The 26,208-nt window shown below is 37.4% G+C and overlaps 1 protein-coding gene and 1 long non-coding RNA gene across 5 annotated transcripts; one reads left to right on the forward strand and one right to left on the reverse strand.

The window, feature by feature from the left end:
- LOC107631093 (PGR5-like protein 1B, chloroplastic) lies at positions 309 to 4,571 on the reverse strand. 4 transcript variants are annotated; one of them, XR_002362092.1, is made up of 13 exons: positions 4,093 to 4,571; positions 3,848 to 3,969; positions 3,434 to 3,530; positions 3,238 to 3,338; positions 2,432 to 2,488; positions 2,248 to 2,324; positions 2,097 to 2,148; positions 1,902 to 2,012; positions 1,707 to 1,804; positions 1,547 to 1,623; positions 871 to 900; positions 699 to 826; positions 309 to 514 (listed from the first exon to the last, which is right to left on the reverse strand). XR_002362092.1 is itself a non-coding variant. In XM_021122240.1 (12 exons), exons 1-10 carry the CDS (start codon positions 4,304 to 4,306, stop codon positions 1,554 to 1,556), a joined length of 999 nt encoding a protein of 332 aa, XP_020977899.1. In that variant the 5' UTR covers positions 4,307 to 4,571; the 3' UTR covers positions 544 to 826; positions 871 to 900; positions 1,547 to 1,553. The 4 variants fall into 4 exon arrangements, 2 of the variants coding, with proteins under 2 accessions (XP_020977899.1, XP_016189913.1); XR_001618493.2 differs by having other exon boundaries at positions 699 to 900; XM_021122240.1 differs by lacking the exon at positions 309 to 514 and having other exon boundaries at positions 544 to 826.
- On the forward strand, positions 7,943 to 25,486 carry LOC110270469. The gene is made up of 3 exons (XR_002360050.1): positions 7,943 to 8,377; positions 11,911 to 11,916; positions 25,472 to 25,486. It is a non-coding gene; the product is annotated as an uncharacterized LOC110270469 (long non-coding RNA).

Consider the following 26,208-nt stretch of genomic DNA (forward strand, 5'->3'; position numbering starts at 1 on the left):
TTAAAAACTTACCCAAACAGGTCTAAAGATGATTATGTAATTTTTTGTTTGAAAGATTTTGTAATAAATAAACCTACAAAATAAATTTCAAAATGTCTCTCTTTCGAATCTGTTTTTAGGATAATCTTATACTAAATTAGCCGATCATTTTTTATTTATTTTATTTTGCAAAGTGTTGGAACTTGGAACAACATTAATAAATTGCAACACTGAAGATTAGAAAAAACCTATGGAGAAAACTGAAAAAGACAGTCACAGTTTCTCAAATTAAATTAGTTAAATTCCTATTAATAAAATTTAGACATGAGTGATAAAATGCTTGGCTAAATTAAAAGAGAAAAAGCATAAAATAGGTTTAATTACAATTAGTGTCCCGTTCAGCCTCTCAAGTCTTTCAATTAATTGAAAAAGATGAAATAATATATATTTTGAATTAGCTAAAAATATTTGTATATTGTCACTTCCTACTTGGTGTTCCTGGCTATGTAAAGTTCCTTCCTGGTGCATAGAAATTCTGCAAAAGTGTGAAAAGAAAAACAATCCTTACAGACGTTATTTTTAAGTTAGATTCATCGACTATGTTGAGCACCCTCATTATTCATGACTCAGCTTGCAACGAACAATCCAGTGTATGCTATATACAAAGTCCATATATATTACTTTACTTACAAGTATGCAAATCATATATGTACTTACACAAGTAGGACATTGTGGCATAAAACAACAGTTTCAGTTTGATCACAATTGTTGTTTGTGACAATGAGAAGCATGACTCCATGATGGCCTTCCGTGGATCATCATGATTGATTATTTGCTAATTTCATAAATTAGTCACTTTCATTACACTCTTATCAATGATCTCACATTGCTGGAACCGTTGACCACCTGTTTCAAGCATCCCTGTATGATAGACCAATAAAATGTGTAAATGAACAATAAGATTTAATTGGATATTATTGCCATAATCCACAGTGAAGCTCAAAATGTACAGATCCTTGGTTACATGAGGTATGAGAAATTTATCCCAATTTCAGTTGGTGCACGTCGTAACGAGCCTGAGAATGGTACGGGCACATCATGACGGCCCACAAACATGAAAAATTTTATATAAGCAATTCTTAGGATGACAAATGTTATATTAATTTGAATTGGAGATTTTATAAATTTCAGCATGTCAAATGTTAAATTTGCCATCTAAGCTTTTCTATCAGACAGCTCAGCGTTTTCTATTAACGAAAACATGATCAGTTGACGTTTGGTGATTTTTGTCGAACTTATTAATATTTTTGGGGATCGTTTGTCTTTCGTATCTATCAACATTGTTTTTGTTAATATCAAAACATTTTGAATATTGTTTTGATAATTTACTCAAAAATTTATCTTCAATTTCAATTGGTGCACGTCATAACATGTCGGAGAGTGCTATGACAAATTGCAACACAAAGTTCTCCAGCAACGTTGTGAGGGCTCACAAACGAGAAATTTTAATTTAAGCAATGCTTGGTATGAGAATAATATGAGCTTAAAATTTGGACAAGAAATGTACCTCAAACTTAGGCGTTACTGCCTTCCGGCAATGTAATCAATCTTGTACTTGAATCAAATACCATTTCAGTGCCACATCTAAAATGAATTTGATGTTAGTAAGGTGAATGATATGAAGCAACAACAATGATTTGAGAATGCTAGAGTAGATGCATAGTTACTCAGAGCATTTGACATTGTTGACTTTTCCTCCACTTGAAACTGATAGTATAGTCCCAAAAAAGGAGGTGTTTTCAGCACCACAGTTTGGGCAAGGTCCCTGAAAAGTTAGCACATATAGAACTTGAATATAGCTTATATCGTCGGCACGTGTGAAACCACATGCTCCGTGAGAGAGAGTTTTCGTAAACTTGTACCTTCAGAATCAAGAAATCTTTGACAATAGCACTTGTTAGTGACTGAGCTAGCCACACAAGAAGGGGAACAGCAGCAAACCAAGTGAAAATGAAACTGAAAGGCTCTGGCAGCTGCGCAAACAAACAATTCGAACATGAGGAAGGACCAAAAAGAATGCAAGTTCTTTCAAATTCTATGACTCTCTCTAAGTATACCTCTAGGAGATATGTGATCTCAAATCCAGTCAAATCATCAAGGAAGAAGAACCTAAAAGAGAAATTGTTATTGTTATAACCTTAAAGGTGTAAAACAGAGATGAGAGAGTGAAAAAGAAAGAAAGAAAGAAAGAGAGGGGAAGTTCCTTACAATCCTAATGCGATCACAGTAGCAGGGACGTTCAATAGGAACATCTTTAGATAATCTACAGAGAGGTCACTGTAAACCTATAAACACCACACCATACCATATTATAAGGAAGATAGAACCAACAACGGAATTGGAAATGTGTTAATTACACATTGCAAAGATCATACAACAGATTAACTCACACCTTTCTACTACGAAGACTGCATCTTGGACCCTCAACCACGATGTCACTCCCTTCCATCTAGAAAACAACAATCAAATCAGAAAATCATACTCGATACAAAGTAGAGGATTTCAACTATTCCAACTACAAGAATTGCTATTTCATAACTGCAAGCATTTCAAAATGTAACTGGAACACATTGAATAGCTAAATTGCAGATTAACCCTTAAAAAATTTCATATTGAAACCATAGTTCTCAACAAATTTTAATTCTCTAAAAATTCTTAAAACTTATTTAAGTTGGACATATTAGTCCGTGCGTCATTTGGAAGGATACTGACTAACTTGTCTTAGAGAATATTATTTTGAGTACTTAATTGTTTTATAATAAAATTTGTTAAAGATTTATTTGTCTAAAATGCATATTAAAAAACATTGATTGAAACCGACAAAAAAACCAATTTGTTTGGCGAAAATAAATTTTGAAAATTTTTAAAGAATAAAATTTTATTAAAAACTAAAGTGTCTTATCTAAAATTTTTTTGAGATCAATTTGGTCATTCACTCCTAATTTTTCTTCAATTATTATTATTTAGATGAAGAAAAGTCTTGGAACAAATGGTTTATTTGTGATCTCAAGGTCGTAGGTTCAAGTTATGATATCAATTGTTAAGATTAGGTGCTCTGTATTACGCTCTCTCGACGTGACCTTTTTCTAAACCCTGTGTGGCTGTGATAACACGAAATGCTTATATAGTCTGTCCTTCTATTATTAACTAGATGATCAATTTTCAAGGAATTTCCTTTATGAGATGAAAGTACCATACCTTTAGCTTCATTTTCAATTCATCATACTCTTTGTCACTCATAATTGGATTTCCCGACACATAAGCCATAGAAGCTTCCAGAAACTTTTGTTCGTCAGAACCTGTAAACAAATTAAAAGTTAATGAAGAAAGACTTGAGAAAAGATTCACTTGTTATAACAGCAGCTACTGTGTCAGCCAAAAAGTTGCTCCATACTTAGCATAACAACGCTGCTTCCTTCCCACATGAGTTCTTCCTTTAGATTATCAAATTCTTCATTTGACATAATAGCCTTCCCCTCATAATAGAATGCCTGGTCATCCATATACACAATAGCTGAGATATATTTTTTGTAAGAAAAGTAGTGTCGAAATGTAAATGCCTCTTCTCCTGTGTCTCCAATTCAATGGACAGAAAATTGTTACTTAGGAAGTATACTTATGGCGTTCCGGTACACAGGTGAAATTAGTTTGCGTGAACTTGTATGCAGTTCGTTACCTAATCTATGAATTCATGTAACTATCTTGGTTGTCTCTGTATTCTATCTTGCGATAATCAAGACGTACGGGGCCTAAGAAGGTTTTAACTTTTAAGCACAAAGCTTTTGGGGGTGAGTGTCATATGATATACCTGCAGTGCCTGAAGAAACTCTTGCTCCATTTCACCAACTGATTTCTTCTCTTTTTTATCTATGCTACAATAAGGGAGGATTTTAGAATCAACAACCTCTTTTTCGAAGTCTCCAACCTTTCCTGAAACAAGAGAAAACAACAACTAAAAAAGGGGTACGTATCTGTTGTTATAAGAAGATCTTTAATAACCAAATAAATAAATGAAGAACGATGACACATGACATTATAGTATGTCAAAGAGACCTTGTTGTTGTTGATCCGCAGTGGCCTTAGGGGATAGTAAAAATAGCCTTCGACGAAGGCATAAATGGCGGCCATTGAACTGAATCAAGTGTCCACCAGAAGGGTAAGACAAGGATGATATAGGAAGCAAAGGCGTTGGGGTAATAGTAGAAGAACTAGCTGCAGTAGTGCATGGACGAGGGTGTGTTAACGTGAAAGCTAGTTTGCTAGCCATGAATAATAATGATGATCACTGCTATATATGTTCAATTGTAATAATAATGATGATGATGGTGATGATGGTGGTGGTGACACCAATTATGGAGCTTTAATTGGGAGTGAGAAAGCTCATCAAGGTATGGTTGTTTTTTCTGTTTAGAGGTAAGATCAGAATAAACGTAACACTCTTCAGGATAAGGCAAATATGAATGTGTGGAGGGAATGAATCGCAATAGCTTATTTTTTTCTGATATTCTCCTTTTTTTTCCCCTTAATCTTAATGTGATTTTTCTTTCTCTTTTCTTGTTTTCGTTGTGGACAAGAGCATCATCAATTTATCAAATCATTTACTTTGTTTCCTTTCGCATTTGTTTCTTACGTGTTTGTGAACGTGGAATGTGTTGGTAATAAAAATCTGGTCTTTCATCCAATGTGGCCACTACTGGGTTGTGTTGCGTTTGATTTTGGTTTAACGTTAGCCATGGGTTTTTGGCCACGTATGCAAAACGTTGGTCCCATGGAAAAAAAACTTCTCATTATTCCACTATTAAGTCTTTATCTTTTTAGTTTTTACAATATATGGTAATTTTTTAAAAAACTAAAGAATTTCTAATTTCAGTTTAATCTTTTATATATATATATATATATAAAGAGAATACATAAAGAAAGGTGTCCAATTTTCGTATTTTTATTTTAACCTTATTAATAAACACCGATCAACGTAAATGCAATTTAAAAATTAATATAAAATATAATTATTATTAACTTTCCTTCATTCACATTGTGGTTATTTTTTTATTTTACGCATAACTTTCGGTCATGATTTTTTCTTCTTCTTCATTCACAATCATATTAATCTCATAGTAATTAACACATAGTTATTCATTGCATTATCATTTATATTATTTTTTTTATTTTCTTCTATTTTTTGGGTTATCTAAGTTTTATTTTTTATTTTTTTAAACATGAATACGAAACCTGCTCAATATTAAAAGAGAAAGTCTATGCCTGTTATTTAAGGTAGTCATAAAATTTTAAAGTATGTTCAGTTTGAATGGTATCAATAATCTGAGAGAATGGATTTAAACTTAACTATTTAAGAGCATTGGGTATATATTTATTGAATTTTTTAAAAAAAAATTGTTTATTTATATGTCATCTTTTATTTTTGTGGTAGTGGACCAAAAAGATGTGAATTTTCTTTTATAAATTAGATGATTCAAAAGCTACTCATTATAAAACAAGTTAAGTTTAATTCTTGACATGTTAAATAAAAGATAGAACACATATCACATAAAAAAATATAAAGATGGTAAAAAATATAAAGACATTGATATAAAGATGGTGAAGAATGTAAAGACATTGATAAAAAGCTCTAAAAGCTCTAGGTTGTTGTTGACGTCTTCTGACGGTCCTTTCAATCTCAGGATCAAAATCAAGAAGAGGATTCTTGTCTCTGTTCCTACTCATAAACAAATGGAAGACGAGAAAAAGTGGAAATCTCTACGTCAGAGTGAAGAGAATTTCCAGTGAGGTAATCTAAGTAACCAAAATAAAATAAAATAAAATAAATAGAATAATTTTTCAAAAAATTAATAAGGAAAAAGGGGAAAAATTTTGAAAATAATAAGGTAAAAATAGGAAATTAAATTGAATAAAACAAAAGAAAAATATTAAGCAAATTTTCAAAAAATAAAGGATAAAAAGTAAACACAATTAAAGCAAAGAACGTCTAATCTAAGCAATCAAACAATGGGTAGTTATCAATCACAGTCAATCTCCAACAATGGCGCCAAAAATTTGGTCCAGATTTTATAAATCACAAACTAACCGGCAAGTGTATCGGGTCATATTAAGTAATACCTCAAGTGAGTGAGAGTCGATCCCACGAGAATTGATGGATCAAGTAACAATGGTTGAGTGATTTACTTAGTCAGACAAGCAAAAAGGAGTATTTTTGAGTTCAAATTGCATTAAACAGTAATTCAGAAGAGTTAAAAAAGTAAACAGTAAATTGGTTGTGAGAATTATATGAGAAAACAGTTAAGGTTTTGGAGATGTTTAAATTTCAGGATTAACAATTCTTATTAACCACTTTGATTATGCAAAGGTTCAATTCATAGCAAAATTTAAATGATTAGATTCCAATTTCTTGGTAATTTAATCCTCTTCTAATTCAATCAACTGCCAATTCCTTGGTCACTTAATCTAATTAGAGAGTTTAAGTTCAAATCCTAGTTTATATGCCACACAAAAACCCTAATAATCCAAAGACAATATGATTATATGTCACGTATCACATTAAATCCAGATAGTTAGAGAGTTATGAGAATTCAGTTTCAAGTTGTTATTCAGGTGAGATAGCTTTTCCAAGATCCAACAAGAATTCAAGTTAGAAAAGAGTTATTTTCCAATATACTCTAATCTGTAGGATGAAAAATGAAACTGATTCTTGAATGTCAATCAATGCATAAATCAGAACTAGAAAATAATAGTTATTAATCTATCCAAATAAATAGAGCTCCTAACCTTAACAATGGAGGTTTAGTTGCTCATGATGCGAAAAAATCCTAACAGAAAAAAGTGTAAAGTGCGGAAGATGAGAAGAAGGAAAAAAAGAGAGAAGCCCTAGGCCAAGATATCTTCTCGTTTAGATCTAATCTTAATTAATGTAAAATATATTTTTTAAAATATAAAAATATATTTTCTAAATTCAAAACTAAATAAAAATCAAATTAAATCCTAAAGATTTGGTGCAAATTCACGTGGAAGCCCTTCGTTTTCAGCATGCTGGCGCCAAACTTGAGATTGGTGGCGTTTGACGCCATGTATGCAGCAAATACGCACGCATTCCCAGGCACAACTAGAAAATGACTTATTACAGAGAGATTTACATTACAGATTTGGTCTATATTACAGATAGATTTTTGGTTACCGACGAAATTACTGACGGATTTTGTCCCTCTGTAAAAGCCTCGTTGGAAATTATTTACCGACGGATTTTTTCGTCGGTAAATTACCGACAGATTTTTACCAGTTACCGACAGATTTTCCCTTTGTAAATTTTCCCCTCCATTTCCCCGGAGCGTCAAACTTTTCGACGGATTTTCCGTTTGTAACTAGAGACAGATTTTCCGATGGATTTTTTGTCAGTAATTAAAGACAGATTTTTCGACAGATTTTTCGTCAGTAATTAGAGATAGATTTTCTGACGGATTTTCCATCTGTTATTGGAGCCTTGGAAAACCATTCCAAACTCTGAATACAGATAGAAAATCCGTCTGTAAATCCGTCAGTAAGGTAAAATAGATTTTTTTTAGATTTTTCCATTGCAAAATAAACCTGTTTTCATACAAAATAAATATAAATTTAATAAATACAAATTTTTTATCTAATTTGTATTCGAATATTTATAATATTTCAAAAAATAAACAAATTCATCGTATTATCAAACTAAAAGAAAAGTACTATAACCAAGCAAGTCAATATAATTCAAAACATAAACAAAGTGTATTGATACATCAACTATAATAATAAGTAACAACCATACATGCCAATGAGTTATAGCTCAAATGGCATAGTCTCCCCATACTCAATTAAGAGGTTGTGGGTTCGAGTCTTCTATCTTTGGTAAAAAAAAGAAAAGAAAAAAAGTAACAACCATACATCAACAAAGTGTATTGATACATCAACTATAATTCAAAATATGAACTTAGTGTATTGTTCAACTATACTAAATTTATCAGCTATAATCCTAGTGTTATCTTCATCCCCATCATCATCATAGCCCTCATTAATTCTTATTCAATTAAGTAGGTGGTGCTGCTGTATCTCAAAGCTTGTTTATGTGAAGAAATGGTTGTTGTTGTTGATGAAGTAAAGGCATCACCTGCACATAGAGCAAGGATCTCATCAGGTTATAAAATTGGAACTTACTCTGTACAGAAACCATTCATCATTATTGTGTCCATTGATTCAAACAATGGGTTCATGAATTGATCCTCTGTCCCAGGCTTCTCTGCCTCCTTAATTTCAGGTTCAACAAGTATGGAAGACTCATGATGATCTTGTTCTTGCTCTTGCTCGAGTTTCTAATTTATCTCGAAGAGTTACTGCTAAGTACAATGGTGACGGACACCTACTTGAGTGTATTAAGGTTGACATAGCTCATCAAAATGCTAAACTTTGTGAAGCTAAAAGAAAATGAACGAGGTATAGCTGTAATTAAAATTTATTAATGGCAGGGGATGTATGGCAGGTTCATTTATTAATCTGCTCTACTAAAACAAAACCACATTTATGTTTCTTAGCAGCATATATATGAATGAATGGAAGACCTAGCTAGCTTAGTTGTTGATGATTTCAAAAATTATGAAGGAAAACCAATTTTGAACTCAGTGATACTCATAGACGATAGCCCAGATTCTTGTAGTTTTTGTGCAGCTTTTTTGCTGCATTCTTGGATATTTCATTTTGTTTGTTCTTTTTATTTTAAGAGCATATTTCATCCTTTTGTTAATGGTGATTCACTTCCTTTTTTAAAAGAAAATATATCATCTTACATTACCAGAGCTCTGATAAACCACTATTTTATGGTTTATATTGTGTTTATTTATGTAGTTTTATCATGATCTTTACCCACTTATTCATTAATTAAGCATGCATTTATAATTACTTCCTAAAGTTATTGCATGATTGAAAACTTGCTTCCTAGAGACTTTTAATTATGTATTTTATTTCACTTTTATTCCATTCGATGCCGTGATCTGTGTGTTAAGTGTTTCAGGCTTTATAGGGCATGAATGAATTGGAGATTGGAGAGGAAGCTTGCAAAAATGGAAGGAACACAAGGAATTGAGGAGATGACCAGCGAGAAGTGACGCCGCCGCATGGATCACGCGACCGCGCGAAAGAAAGGAAATCGCAGTGACGCGGCCGCATGGATGACGCGACCGCGCGGCATGGAATAGCACAAGCGACGCGGCCGCATGGATGACGCGACCGCGTGGCAAAGCAGAAAGCCGAATGACGCGGCCGCATGGATGACGCGACCGCGTGACATGTGCGATCTGCATAATCTGCAGAATCGCTGGGGGCAATTTCGGGCCTTATTTTGGCCCAGTTTTCGGCCCAGAAAAGCAGACTAGAGCCAGAGAACATGCAGAAACCAACAACAACATTCATTCCGCATAGTTTTAGTTTTTCAGATCTAGTTTTACTCCTCCTCTAGGTTTTCTCTCTACACATTCATAGTTTTTAGGATTTGTTATTATTCATTGTTTTTGCATTGGGATATTGAGAAGAGTTATTGCCTCATCAAGACTTCGACATTCTAGTTCGTTCTCTTTACTTGTCTCTTACTCTTCCATGTTCCTTAATTTACTTAATTTTACCATTGGATTATTTTAGCATTTATTAATACAAGAATTACCTTTATTTTTAATTAATCTTTTGATTATTATTTATCATGTCTTTCTTTAATTCCCTTTCTTATGTTATGAATTTTGCATTTACAATGAGCGAGTAGTTCCCTAACTTGATGGGAGTTGAGTGAAAGGAACCCTTGAGTTGGGATGCTCAAGAGAAAGATTGTGATTGGGTTTATCGTTGGATTGCTCTCTAGTCACTAACACCAATCCTTCCAAGAGTGGATTGGAACTTGTGGATAGAAACAGCACTCAAACTTGTTTGACTTTCCCTTACTTGATGAAGGACAACTAAACATAATAACCCCCAATTGTCAGTTGATCTTGAGAGTACTGCAACAAGAATAGGGCTTCCAGCTAATCAACTCCCAGTCAAGGCTTTTATTTAAATTTATATAAATTCTCTAATTTAATTTTCTGCTATTCAACTCAAACCTTTTTGAAAACATCTGATTAATAAAATAGCACACCTTTCTGCAACTCGTTGGGAGACGACCTGGGATTCATACTCCCAGTATTTTAATTTTAATTTCTGTGACACCCTTCTAAATTGATGAGCGGATTTCTGGTTGGTTGAGAACTATACTTGCAACGCATATTTTACAATCATTCTTAACTCGCCAATTTTCGCTCGCATCAATTTTTGGCGCCGTTGTCGGGGAGTTGCAATAGAGTGCTAAAGTTATTAGTTGGAATTCATTTATTTACATTTTATTTTATTTTGCTACTATGAGCTGCTTGTTTCTTTCGTTAGATGACACGTTCGCTTCCTGATCCAAGCTTGCTAGTATTCTATCCTGAGATTGAAAGAACTATTTCACGAATAAGGCAAGCTCGGCGTCGGTTAGTCCTCTCTGAGGGCGGATCTGAAACGTCACTTGAGAAAGAAACCAGCCCCCGTTCTACTGATTTGGTTGTTTCACGTGCAGGTAACATGGCAGCAGCCAGGAGAGTTACTATCCAGGAGGCTGGATCCCCTGATTTTACAATGCAACCATTTCAAGCGCATCACCCAGCGGTAGCTACAGACTTTGAAATAAAGACCACACTGCTTAATTTGATGCCCAAGTTTCATGGCTTACCTGCTCAAGAGCCTATCAAGCACCTGAGAGATTTTTAGGCAGCCTGTTCTACTGTCAAGCGTGATAGTGTAGATGAAACTTCGATTTTGCTAAAAGCTTTCCCATTTTCTCTTGAGGGGAAGGCAAGAGAGTGGTACTACACTCAACCAGCAGCAATTGTATCCAACTGGGATACACTGAGAAGAGAATTCTTGGAAAAGTTCTTTCCAGCTGAAGTTACTAATAAACTGAGGAAAGATATTTTCATGATTGTTCAGGATGAATCCGAGACGCTTTATGAATACTGGGAGCGCTTCAATAATCTTCTAGAAGCTTGCCCCCACCATATGATTGACAAGATAGTGTTAATCGGTTATGTCACACAGGAAATGAGGCCCCAAGATAAGACCACATTGGAAAGTGCTAGCAATGGGTCTATGAAAAAGTACAAGACCACTAATGAGGCATGGCAATTGATCAGTGACTTAGCTGAATCTACTAGGAATCACAGGCAGAAACAAGGCCATTCAAAAGCCGTTGCAAAAGTATCCTCTAGTAGAGAGACTACTGCTTTAACTCAGAGTATCTGTGAAATGACCAACTTGCTGAAGCAGATGCAATTAAATCAACAACAAGTTCAGCAAGCTCAACCTTCTCCACCACAGCAAAACCAACATTTATTCCCACAGAGAGTTTGCGGAATCTGCGCTGATTATAGCCACTATACTGATGAATGTCCGCAGCTCCAGTAGAAAGACAACACCGTGGCAGCCACACATAACTTCTATGACCGCCCCAACCAAGGGTACAATCAAGGTGGCAATTACAGCCATGGATGGCAGGACAATTCTAACCAGAATTGGAGGGACAACAACAACAGAAGAGGCAGAGATAATCAGGAAAATCAGAGGTGGAATAACAACAACAACAGACAGCAGAATCAGAATCAGCCTTACAGAGCACCTCACCTAAGGCAATCCCAAGGACCACAGAATACCCAACAGCAGACCTCTCAATTTATCCATCTTTCTGTATCTGCCAATGATGACTTACTACAACCTATTGATCGGAGACAGCAGACCATGGAAAACAACATTAATGCCACTCTGAATGGTCTGACCGCTACTTTGCAGGCTCTTGTCTCCCAGATAGGATCAATGAATAACTCCAATAACCAACCTTTGAGCTCCAGTGGAATTCCCTCTCAACCATTACCCAATCCCAAGGGTGGTATTAATGCCATCACCCTGAGGTCCGGAACCACACTGCAGGAGAGGAATCAAGAGGAGCCAAACCCACCAGAACACGCCTCAGCTGAAGAGGTAGTGGAAATAGAAGATGTTGAAGAAGAAGAGGACATATAGGACGTGGCTGTAGAAGAAGAAGTGCAACCACAGGAGGAAGCACTAAAAGGCGCAGACACTGCAGAAAATGCCACTCCCATCCTATTTCCACAACTTGCAAGGAAGCCCAGGAAGCAGCTGGAACCTGATCCAAAAATGGTAGAGATATTCAAAAAGGTTGAGGTAACTATTCCTCTATTTAATGTTATTCAACAGGTACCTAAGTATGCTAAGTTTCTAAAAGATTTATGCATACATAAAGACAAAATTAATGAATTAGAAACTATTCCTTTAGGAAGTTCCATATTTGCTTTAATGGGAGGTTTACTTGAAAAGTGTAGTGACCCAGGTCCTTGTATAGTTAATTGTACTATTGGTGGTGTGATAATTTCTGAATGCATGTGTGATTTAGGAGCATGTGTGAGTATAATGCCTTTGTCTATATATGATGTTTTGAGGCTCCCTCCCTTAAAAAGGTCGTCAGCTCGTTTTGTGTTAGTAGATAAAAGCATTATCACAGTGGCTGGAGTTGCTGAAGATGTACTAGTAGGCATTAAGGGACTCACGTTCCCCACTAATTTTTATATCCTGGAAATGTCCCAAAATGACTCAGATAAGCCATCATCAATCCTACTCGGAAGACCATTCTTGAAGACCTCAAAGTTTAAATTAGATGCTTTCTCAGGAACATACTCTTTTGAAATAGATGGCCGAGTAGTGATCTTCAATCTGAACGGAGTTATGAAGCATCCTCCAGAAGACCACTCTATCCTCAAGTGTGACATTATAGATGAAATCGTGGCTGAAGTCCATCAGGAGGAATTTGAAGAGAAGCACACAGGACAAGGTCCAAGTGTGGGGACATTCTCAGAGGACAATGACAGTGCCTTACCACTGTTACCAGCTCCAGACAACCCAGAGCCTGAACATGATCAGAAGACCCCTTCCTCCACACCTCAAATATGCTTACCTTGAAGATGGGTAGAAGTTTCTGGTTATCATTGCAAGAGAACTCACTTCTCAACAGGAAGAGCAGCTACTTAGTGTGCTGAGGAGGCACAAGAAGGCAATTGGGTGGAGTTTGGCAGACATAGTAGGCATCAACCCTCAAGTCTGTGAGCATAGGATATTTTTAGAAGACGGAGCAAGACTTGTCCATCAACCCCAGAGAAGACTGAACCCCACTATCCTAGAGGTTGTCAAAAAGGAAGTGACCAGACTACTAGAGGTAGATATCATCTATCCCATCTCAGACAGTGAATGGGTAAGCCCAGTACAAGTGGTGCCAAAGAAGTCTGGAGTCATTGCAGTAAAGAATGAGCATGGAGAGCTCCTGACAACCAAAGTTCAGAACGCCTGGAAGGTCTGCATTGACTACAGACGCCTCAACCAAGCAACCCGTAAGGATCACTATCCTCTTCCATTCATTGATCAAATGCTGGATCGCTTTGTAAGAGGACTAGACTGGAGCCAGCCATTTGAAATAATGTGTGATGCTTCCAACCATGCCGTAGGAGCAACACTGGCTCAGCGTGAAGGTAAGGATCCTTTTGTTATTGCTTACGCGTCTAAAAGCATAGATGCCACTCAATTGAATTACACTACTACTGAGAAAGAGCTTCTTGCTATTGTTTTTGCTCTGGATAAATTCCAAGCCTATTTACTTGGAACGAAGGTAGTAGTGTATTCAGACCACGTAGCTCTAAAATATTTATTAGCTAAAAAGGAGTCCAAACCAAGGCTTATTCATTGGATACTGCTATTACAAGAATTTGATTTAGAAATTAAGGATAGGAGTGGTAACCAGAATTTAGTGGCAGACCACTTGAGTCGCCTTGAACATATTACAGATGACTCCACTCCTATATCTGATAATTTCCCATTTGATAACCTGCAAGCAGTATCTGAGATAGTCCCTTGGTATGCACCTGTAGCTAATTATCTAGTTAGCCGCACCTTCCCTCCGAACTTTTCTAAGCATCAAAGAGACAAGCTGAAAAGCGAGTCTAAATATTATATATGGGATGACCCATATTTATGGAGATGTGGCGCTGACCAGATAATTAGGCGGTGTGTGCCTCAATCAGAATTCCAGTCCATCTTAGAGGCCTATCACTCATCTGAGAGTGGAGGACATTTTGGCCCTCAGAGAACTGCTAGAAAAATCTTAGACTGTGGATTCTAGTGGCCTACTCTTTTTAAGGACGCTGCTGAATTTTGTAAATCTTGTTTTCCATGCCAGAAATTTGGTAATATATCCAGAAAGGATGAGATGCCTCAACAAATTATACTTTTTTGTGAAATTTTTGATGTTTGGGGCATTGATTTCATGGGTCCATTTCCAAATTCTAATGGTTATTTCTATTTATTGTTAGCTGTGGATTACGTTTCCAAATGGGTGGAAGCAATTTCTACCCGCAATGATGATGCTAACACTGTTGTTTCCTTTGTTAGAAACCACATTATTTGTCGCTTTGGATCACCACGAGCAATCGTGAGCGATCAAGGCACCCATTTTTGTAACAGAAGACTAACAGGACTAATGAAGAAACATGGGATAATTCATAAGGTTGCAACAGCATACCACCCTCATGCTAATGGGCAAGCCGAGGTGTCAAATAGAGAGATAAAACGTATCTTGCAGAAGATAGTCAAACCTCATAGAAGAGACTGGAGCACCAGGCTACAAGATGCACTCTGGGCATATAGAACAGCATACAAAACACCCATTGGGATGAGTCCTTTCCGCTTAGTTTATGGAAAAGCTTGTCATCTCCCTGTTGAAATAGAGCATAAAGCCTTTTGGGCAGTAAAGGAATGCAACATGGGAATTAAGAGAGCCGGAGCTGAAAGGAAGTTGCAACTGCAAGAACTGGAAAGCCTTCGCCTAGAAGCTTATGAGAACTCAAGACTATACAAGGAGAAGATGAAGGCTGTACATGATCAGCACATCAAGAGGAAAGAGTTCCAACCTGGGGACTTGGTCCTCCTTTATAAATCTCGACTGAGACTCATGCCAGGCAAGTTGAGATCAAGATGGGAAGGTCCATACAAAGTGGAGAAGGCTGAACCGTACGGATATTATCACCTAAGCCATCCTTCAAACTCTGAACTTATCAAAGTTAATGGACATCGTTTAAAGCTGTACCATGGCGAGAAGCTGAAGAAAAACAAGGAGCTTGAGATCTTTCTCTTGGAAGATCTCCACATAGCCGAAGACTGAGCTAGTGGAGCGTCCAACTTACGGACGTTAAAGCAAAGTGCTAGGTGGGAGACAACCCACCATTGTATGATTGTTCTTTTCTTTATTTTTAGTTTTCTTATTCAATAACTCTTCTCTTCATTAGTACATTTCGTACATCTGCATTTACATACCTTTATTTTAATTAAAAAAAAATCATGCGATGCGACCGCCTCATTGACGCGTCCGCGTCGCAAGAAGATGGGAGACAATAATAATATGAACAGAGAGTTACATAGGAGCAGGGCTGGAGGCGTGCCAATGGCACAAATTGTCCCACGCGACCGCGTCATATGGGAATAATGGCCTCCCACGCGACCGCGTGCCCCACGCGGCCGCGTGACCAAGATTTCGACGTCAAAGTGGTGCACACCCGAAAGTTGTGCTAGAGTGGTGCTGGACTGGCGCTGGACGCGCAGTCCCTCTCACGCGATCGCGTGCCCCACGCGATCGTGTCGTATCCTTATAATTGACCACTCACGCAATCGCGTCACCCAAAATTTGGCACTAATATAATTTTAAACAGAGAGTTGTGCAAGTGCGATGCTACCGTCGCGCCATTTGCCTAAAACGGGTCACGCGACCGCGTGACCGACGCGACCGCGTGACCGACGCGACCGCGTCATTGAGTTTAAGCGCAAGTTGCGCGACTGCGTGCCCCACGCGACCGCGTCGCTTGCGCCGCACAGTTTTCCTGATTTGCCAAATTATCTTATCTTTTTCTCCCCAAATCCTATTTTCTCTTATCCCTCCTTATTTCTTCTCCCTCTCTTCCTCCCTTCTTCCTTCTTTCTCATTTTTTACTCTCTCTCACCCCATTAACAAGGTTCTTCTTGTTCTTCTTCCCTCCTTGCTTTTCTATTATTCTTCTTATTTTTATATGTTATCTTCTTTTCTTTTCTTTTTACCTTCATTGTTCATATTTTCTTTTTCTTTCTTTCTCCTTTTTACTTGGTGTTATCAATTTATGTGAGTCATTATTTATTATTATATGCTTGTAGATTGTTGTAAATTTGTTTGACAATTATATATTGCTTTTTAAGGGATTACTTGCATGTTCAAATTCTTATTTTCAAGAGCTTCTTCTACATGCATGCAATGTGTTTGTGAAAAAGCCAATATGGCATTATGCATTTTTCTACATTATCCTCCTATTCAATGCTTGCTTTTCACAAATTTCCTTTACTATTGTATTAATTGAAATTAATTGTCAATACAAACGTGATGGTTTTGTTACGAGTGATGCTTGATCTATGCTACTCATGCCCTTTGCCGGCATGCCAATAAACACCTTGCATTCACTTGTCATCATATGCACTAGCTATTTTCCATTAATGAGTTTTCACCTGTACTCATGAGCGTGTGTTAACATCTTTTACCTTTTAATGTGCATTTATAACCATCCTTTTCCGTTCTCTTCCTTGCTCTATCTCTTTGAATTTAATTTACTTTCCCTTCCCTTTTTCAGGATGGCCACCAAGAAAGGAAAAGAGAAAGCCATTCCCAAATCAACAGCAAGGAGAGGAACGAAGAGGGAATTAGTGGCAGAGCCTTCTTCAACCGCAGTTAAGCCCTCAACAAAGAAAATTAAGAGGATTATAAAGGTTGATGATAAAGAAAGAGCCTTCCCAGCAAAGGACACTGCGCGATTCCCCAATCGCTACTGTGAGCAGATGTTCCCCATCCTGGTAGAAAGGAGTTACAACAACGAATACCTTCTTCTCCTCCCTAACCATATTGCTACATTTGTTGAGCCGCAAATTGTCCGAAGACAATGTGGTTTCCTACAGAGACAGCCAAGGCAGGTCAATCTTTCTTGGGTGGTCGAGTTCTACTCCAACTTCCACCTGCCAACCCTGCAGTTTGTCTATGTTCGTCAGAAGCAAGTCCCCATTATAGAAGAGGCCATTCAAAAAGTTCTAAGTCTTCCCCCTGTTCCAGAAGGATTGGACGCCTTTCAAGAAGCCGCACTCAAGCGCCAGATGTACCAATTTGACTGGGACGCCGTTCTCAGAGTTATCGCACTACCTGGCAGCAGATGGATCTACGGATACCATCGTACCCGCCCTAAGGGAATTTCGGCTTCAGCACTTACCTTGAAGGCTCGCGTATGGGCACAGATTATGTCCCATTACGTCTTTCCGAGCACTCACGAGTCCTCCTTCACTGCGGACATGGCCTTTCTACTATGGTGCATCCTTACAGACCAACCTCTGAATATACCAAGACATATCCGGAATGCCATGGGACACGTACAAATCACTGGCAACTTACCTTTTCCAGCCCTGGTCTCAGATCTTGTCTCAGCAGCCGGAGTCTCCTACAGAGCTGGAGACACCAAAGCCATGCTTCCACGGGATGATCAGTATGTCCCCAACGGGAAGTACCTTAGACTTCCAGCAGCCACTATTAGCCAGCCTACTGAACCAGTTGAAGATATTCATTCTTCAACACCACAAGCACCTACAACAGCCCAACTGCTCCAGCAGATACTTGAAAAGTTGGATCGGCATGAACAGAAAGCTAAGCTGAGAAAGCGCCGTAACAAGCGCCGATTCACATACCTCAAGGAGCTGATCATGGGAAAATTCAAGGACTCAGATACCCCAAACTCCACTTCCTTTACCAGCACAGGGAGCCATGATGGTCTCGACTGTGGAGATACTGCTACCAGCCCACCTTTGTTCTTGACAGATGGCACCGAGGACGGTGCAAAGCCTTAAGTGTGGAGAGGTCGGTCAGTACCTGACTTCCGGAGGTAATTTCTCTTCCCTAGCACCAATAAATTAGGATATTTAGTTAGATTTTTCTTTTGTAGAATAGGATAAATTGCATAGTAATAAGTTAGTTGCATGCATGTTCTGCTTGATTGAAAAGACAATAAGTTTCTTCTAAGACCCTATCTTTGGAACAAAATTTCACTAATTTTAATTAAAACTTTTATGTTAAATTTGCTTGAAGTTGTATTTGGAACATGATTTTTGAGCTAAAGAATACACAACTTGTGAGATTTGAGCCTTTATGAATAGTTACATTATTTAACCATAATTATTTCATTCTTGTGTGTTTACTTCTCTATGATTGTAATCTATATTTTGTTTCATCCTATATGTCCAATGTTTATTATATTTATATGTTTGCATATGATTGAGGCCATTATTTGTTTAGCTCACTTATCCAAATAAAGCCTACCCTTTCAATTACCTTTGTTAGCCACTTTGAGCCTTTAAACCCATTTGTTCTATATTTTACCACATTACTAGCCTTAAGCGGAAAAACAATTATATATCCCAAATTGAATCTTTGGTTAGCTTAAGATAGAATTGTGTGTGTTATTTAAGTATGGGAAATTGTGGGAACAAAAGATAATAAGGGAATGTGTTATGATAATATAATGGGAATTTGGATACCTACTGATGAGCGGATAATTTATACGCTTTTTGGCATTATTTTTACATAGTTTTTAGTACAATTTAATTAGTTTTTAGTATATTTTTATTTGTTTTTAATTAAAAATCACATTTCTGGACTTTACTATGAGTTTGTATGTTTTTCTGTGATTTCAAGTATTTTCTGGCTGAAATTGAGGGACCTGAGCAAAAATCAGATTCAGAGGTTGAAGAAGGACTGCAGATGCTGTTGGATTCTGACCTCCCTGCACTCAAAGTAGATTTTCTGGAGCTACAGAACTCCAAATGGCGCGCTCTCAATTGCGTTGGAAACTAAACATCCAGGGCTTTCCAGCAATATATAATAGTCTATACTTTGCCCAAGTTTAGACGATGCAAACTGGCGTTGAACGCCAGTTCCATGCTGTAGTCTGGAGTTAAACGCCAGAAACAGGTTGCAAAGTGGAGTTAAACGCCAGAAACAGGTTATAAACTGGCGTTCAACTCTAAGAGAAGCCTCTACACGTGTAAAGCTCAATGCTCAGCCCAAGCACACACCAAGTGGGCCCCGGAAGTGGATTTCATCATCATTTACTTATCTCTGTAAACCCTAGTAATTAGTTTAGGATAAATAGGACTTTTTACTATTGTATTTACATCTTCAGATCAATTTTAGTCTTGGTTCTTCTGGTTCCCTCTCTGGGGCCGAGACCAATGAACTCCATTATCACTTATGTATTTTCAACGGTAGAGTTTCTACACACCATAGATTAAGGTGTGGAGCTCTGCTGTTCCTCATGAATTAATGAAAAGTACTACTGTTTTCTATTCAATTCAAGCTTATTCCTATTCTAAGATATCCATTTGCACCCAAGAACATGATGAATGTGATGATTATGTGACGCTCATCATCATTCTCACTTATGAACGCGTGCCTGACAAACACTTCCGTTCTACATGCAAACAAGCTAGAATGAATATCTCTTAGATATCTAATACAGAGGACCGAGTCCGAGATATTAGAATCTTCGTGGTATAAGTTAGAACCCATGGATGGCCATTCTTGAGATCCAGAAAGTTTATATTTTAATTATGTTTTAATTATCAATTCACCATAACCATTTGAATCTGCCTGACTGAGATTTACAAGGTGACCATAGCTTGCTTCAAGCCGACAATCTCCGTGGGATCGACCCTTACTCACGTAAGGTTTATTACTTGGACGACCCAGTGCACTTGCTGGTTAGTTGTGCGGAATTGTGACTAAGTGTGATTCACGTTTGAGAGCACCAAGCCATTGGCGCCATTGTTGAAGATCACGATTTCCCACACCAAGTTTTTGGCGCCGTTGCCGGGGATTGTTCGAGTTTGGACAACTGACGGTTCATCTTGTTGCTCAGATTAGGTAACTTTATTTTAATTTTAAGTTTTTGTTTTTACTCTTCTAATTTTCGAAAAAATTTCCAAAAAAAAAAATTTTATGTTCTTCAGAATTTTTAAGAATGAATTCTAGAGTTTCATGAAAAATGTTGGAGCCTGGCTGGCTGCAAAGCCATGTTTAAATTCTTTTGGACTGAGGCTTCCAAACCATTATCACAAGAGCAAGCTAGCTGTTCCTAATCCACCTGCTGCTATATGACTGATTTGTATTCTAAAGCTTGGCTGGCCATTGGCCATGTCTAGTGTTTTGGACCGGAGCTTTCATTGAAAGCCTGGCTGGCTAGTGAGCCATGTCTAATTCCTAGACTGGAGCTTTAGACTAACAATGCAAGATTCCTGGAATTCATATAAAAAATTTTGAAATCCTTATTTTTCTTTTTCAAATAATTTTCGAAAAAAATCCAAAAATTTTTTTTAATAAAATCATAAAATCAAAAATATTTTTTTACATTTCTTGTTTAAGTCTTGTGTCATGTTTCAAGTTTGGTGTCAATTGCATATTCATCTTGCATTTTTCAAAATTTGCATTCATGCATTGCATTCATCATGATCTTCAAGTTGTTCTTGATGAACTTTCTTGTTTGATCTTCATATTCTATTGTTTTGTTTTGTAAGGTGTTTTTCATATGCATTCTTGCATCCATAAGGTCTAAACATGAAAGATTTCTAAGTTTGGTGTCTTGCATGTTTTCTTTGCATATAAAAATTTTCAAAAATAAGTTCTTGGTGCTCATCTTGACATTCAAAGTGTTCTTGGTATTCATCTTGACATTCATAGTGTTCTTGCATGTATCATTTGTTTTGATCCACAACTTTCATGCATTAAGTCTTTTCATTGTTTTTCTCTTTCATCATTAAAAATTCAAAAAAAAAAATATATCTTTCCCTTTTTCACTCATAAATTTCGAAAATTTGAATTGACTTTGTCTAAAAATTTTAAAATCTAGTTGTTTCGTATGAGTCAAATCAAATTTTCAATTTGAAAATCCTATCTTTTTCAAAATCTTTTTCAAAAATCAAATCTTTTTCATTTTTCTTATTTATTTTCGAAAATTTTAAAAATATTTTTCAAAAAATCTTTTTCTTAATTTTATCTCATAATTTTCGAAAATATTATCAACAATTAATGATTTGATTCAAAAATTTCAAGTTGCTACTTTATTAAGAAAGATTCAAACTTTAAGTTCTAGAATCGTATCTTGTGATTACTTGTGAGTCAAGTCATTAATTTTGAATTTAAAATTCAAATCTTTTTCAAAACTAATTTTAATCATATCTTTTTGTCATATCTTTTTAAATCCTATCTTTTTCAAAAATTTGATTTTAAAATATCTTTTCTAACTTCTTATCTTCTTATCTTTTAAAAATTGATTTTCAAATCTTTTTCAACTAACTAATTGACTTTTTGTAGGTTTCTTATCTTTTTCAAAGCCACCTAACTACTCGTCCCTCTTTAATTTTCGAAAATACCTCCCTCTTTTTCAAAAATTCTTTTTAATTAATTAATTGTTTTAAATTTTAATTTTAATTCTATTTCTCCTTTAATTTTCGAAAATCATCAACCCCTTTTCAAAAATTATTTTTGAAAACTTCTCCCTCTCATCTTCTTCTATTTATTTAATTACTTACTAACACTTCTCCTCATCTCATATCTCTGCTCCTATCCTCACCCTTGTGTTTGGATTATCCATTCTTCTTCACTCCTATTCCCTTTCTTCTTCTACTAACAATAAGGAACCTCTTTACTGTAACATAGAGGATTCCTCTTCTTTTCTTGTTCTCTTCCCTTTCATATGAGCAGGAACAAGGAAAAGGGTATTCTTGTTGAAGCTGATCCAGAACCTGAAAGGACTCTGAAGAGAAAACTAAGAGAAGCTAAATTACAACAATCCAGAGACAACCTTACTAAAATTTTCGAACAAGAAAAGGAGATGGCAGACGCACCTAACAACAATAATGCAAGGAGGATGCTTGGTGATTATACTACACCTACTTCCAAGTTTGATGGAAGAAGCATCTCAATCCATACTATTGGAGCTAACAATTTTGAGCTGAAACCTCAATTAGTTGCTCTAATGCAACAGAACTGTAAATTTCATGGACTTCCATAAGAAGATCCCTACCAGTTTTTAACTGAGTTCCTGTAGATCTGTGAGACTGTTAAGACTAATGGAGTAGATCCTGAAGTCTACAGGCTCATGCTTTTCCCTTTTACTGTAAGAGACAGAGCTAGAACATGGTTGGACTCACAACCTAAGGATAGCCTGGACTCCTGGGATAAGCTGGTCACAGCCTTCTTGGCTAAGTTCTTTCCTCCTCAAAAGCTGAGCAAGCTTAGAGTGGATGTTCAGACATTCAAGCAAAAAGATGGTGAATCCCTCTATGAAGCTTGGGAAAGATACAAGCAGATGACCAAAAGGTGTCCTCCTGACATGCTTTCAGAATGGACCATTCTGGATATATTCTATTATGGTCTGTCTGAGTTCTCCAAGATGTCACTGGACCATTCTGCAGGTGGATCCATTCACCTAAAGAAGATGCCTGCAGAAGCTCAAGAACTTATTGACATGGTTGCAAATAATCAATTCATGTATACTTCTGAGAGAAATTCCTTGAATAATGGGACGCCTCAGAAGAAGGGAGTTCTTGAAATTGATGCTCTGAATGCCATATTGGCTCAGAATAAATTGTTGACTCAGCAAGTCAACATGATTTCCCAAAGTCTGAACGGATGGCAAAATGCATCCAACAGTACTAAAGAGGCATCTTCTGAAGAAGAAGCTTATGATCCTGATAACCCTGCAATAGCAGAGGTAAATTATATGGGTGAACCTTATGGAAATACCTATAATTTATCATGGAGAAATCATCCAAATTTCTCATGGAAGGATCAACAGAAGCCTCAACAAGGCTTTAATAATGGTGGAAGAAACAGGCTCAGCAACAGCAAGCCTTTTCCATCATCTTCTCAGCAACAGACAGAGAATTTTGAACAAAATACCTCTAATTTAGCAAACTTAGTCTCTGATCTGTCCAAGGCCACTTTAAGTTTCATGAGTGAAACAAGGTCCTCCATAAGAAATTTGGAGGCACAAGTAGGCCAGCTGAGTAAAAAGGTCACTGAAACTCCTCCTAGTACTCTCCCAAGCAATACAGAAAAGAATCCAAAGAGAGAGTGCAAGGCCATTGATATCACCAACATGGCCGAACCTATAGGGGAGGAAGAGGACGTGAATCCTAGTAAGGAAGACCTCCTGGGACATCCAGTGATCAACAAGGAGTTTCCCTTTGAGGAACCAAAGGACTCTGAGGCTCATCTAGAGACCATAGAGATTCCATTGAACCTCCTTATGCCATTCATGAGCTCTGATGAGTATTCCTCTTCTGAAGAGAATGAGGATGTTATTGAAGAGCAAGTTACCAAGTACCTTGGTGCAATCATGAAGCTGAATGCCAAATTATTTAGTAATGAGACTTGGGAAGATGAACCTCCCGGGAAGGATGAGGATGAATCCATCATCCTTGGAAGACCCTTCTTAGCCACAGCAAAAGCTGTGATTGATGTGGACAAAGGAGAGTTGGTCCTTCAACTAAATAAGGACAACCTTGTGTTTAAAACTTAAGGATCTCCTTCTGTAACAATAGAGAGGAAGCATGAAAAGCTTCTCTCAGTACAGGGTCAACCAAAGCCCCCACAATCAAACTCTAAGTTTGGTGTTGAAACCCCACATCCAAACTCTAAGTTTGGTGTTGGGAATCTATAAAATTGACCTGATCACCTGTGTGGCTCCGTGAGAGCCCACTGTCAAGCTATTGACATTAAAGAAGCGCTTGTTGGGAGGCAACCCAATTTTTATTTATCTAATTTTATTTTATTTTTTGTTCTTTCATGTTTTATTAGGTTCATGATCATGTGGAGTCACAAAATAAATACAAAAATTAAAAACAGAATCAAAAACAGCAGAAGAAAAATTACACCCTGGAGAAAGGACTTACTGGCATTTAAACGCCAGTAAGGAGCATCTGGCTGGCGTTCAACGCTAGAACAGAGCATGGATCTGGCGTTGAATGCCAGAAACAAGCAACATCCTGGTGTTCAGATGCCAGGAATACACCCTGAGAAGAGCTGGCGCTGAACGCTAGAAACAAGCATGGAACTGGCGTTCAACGCCAGAAATATGCTGCACATGGGCGTTGAACGCCCAGAAGAAGCATCAATTCGACGTTTAAACGCTAGAATTGCATGCAAAGTTGTTTTACATGCCTAATTGGTGCAGGGATGTAAATCCTTGACACCTCAGGATCTGTGGATCCCACAGGATCATCTCAGCATCTATGGACCCCACAGGATCCCCACATACCTCCACTCATATTCTCACACCCAATATGGCCGAACCTACTCCCTCTCCCCTCACTATATAAACCCCTCCATCCCTCCTTCGTTTTCACACAACACAACCCTATCTTCTATACCTTGGCCGAATACACCTCTCCCTCACTCTCCTCCATATTTTCTCTTCTTCTTCTTCTCTTCTTTCTTCTCTTGCTCGAGGGCGAGCAATATTCTAAGTTTGGTGTGGTAAAAGCACAGCTTTTTGTTTTTCCATTACCATTGATGGCACCCAAGACCGGAGAAACCTCTAGAAAAGGGAAAGGGAAGACAAAAGCTTCCACCTCCGAGTCATGGGAGATGGAAAGATTCATCTCCAAAGCCCATCAAGACCACTTCTATGATGTTGTGGCCAAGAAGAAGGTGATCCCCGAGGTCCCTTTCAAACTCAAGAAAAGTGAGTATCCGGAGATCCGACATGAGATCCAAAGAAGAGGTTGGGAAGTTCTAACCAACCCCATTCAACAAGTCGGAATCCTAATGGTTCAAGAGTTCTATGCAAATGCATGGATCACTAGGAACCATGATCAAAGTGTGAACCCGAATCCAAAGCATTGGCTCACCATGGTTCGGGGAAAATACTTAGATTTTAGTCTGGAAAATGTAAAGCTGGCATTCAAATTGCCAATGATGGAAGAAAATGCACGCCCCTACACAAGAAGAGTCAACTTTGATCAAAGGTTGGACCAAGTCCTCATGGACATATGTGTGGAAGGAGCTCAATGGAAGATTGACTCAAAAGGCAAACCGGTTCAACTGAGAAGACTGGACCTTAAGCCTGTAGCTAGAGGATGGTTGGAGTTCATTCAACGCTCAATCATTCCCACTAGCAATCAGTCTGAAGTTACTGTAGACCGGGCCATCATGATCCATAGTATCATGATTGGGGAGGAAGTGGAGGTTCATGAGATTATACCTCAAGAACTCTACAAGGTGGCTGACAAGTCCTCTACTGTGGCAAGGTTAGCCTTTCCTCACCTCATTTGCCATCTATGCAATTCGACTGGGATTGACATAGAGGGAGATATCCTCATTGAGGAGGACAAGCCCATCACCAAGAGAAGGATGGAGCAAACTAGAGAGCCTATTCATGGATCTCAAGAGACGCATGAAGAAGCTCATCACCAAAAAATCCCTGAGATGCCTCAAGGGATGCACTTTCCTCCACAAAACTTTTGGGAGCAAGTCAACACCTCCCTAGGAGAATTAAGTTCCAACATGGGACAACTAAGGGTGGAACATCAAGAGCACTCCATCATCCTCCATGAAATTAGAGAAGATCAAAGAGCTATGAGAGAGGAGCAACAAAGGCAAGGAAGAGACATAGAAGAGCTCAAGGACATCATTAGTTCTTCAAGAAGAAAATGCCACCATCACTAAGGTGGACTCATTCCTTGTTCTTAAATTTTCTGCTTTTCATTTTTTTTTTATGTTAAATGTTTATCTATGTTTGTGTCTTTATTACATGATCATTAGTATTTAAGTGTCTATGCCTTAAAGTTATGAATATCCTATGAATCCATCACCTCTCTTGAATGAAAAATGTTTTAATTACAAAAGAACAAGAAGTACATGGTTTCGAATTCGTCCTTGAAACTAGTTTAATTATTTTGATGTGGTGACAATAC

The sequence above is a fragment of the Arachis ipaensis genome, chromosome B01 (assembly GCF_000816755.2).
Source record: "Arachis ipaensis cultivar K30076 chromosome B01, Araip1.1, whole genome shotgun sequence".
NCBI classification, from domain to species: domain Eukaryota; kingdom Viridiplantae; phylum Streptophyta; class Magnoliopsida; order Fabales; family Fabaceae; genus Arachis; species Arachis ipaensis.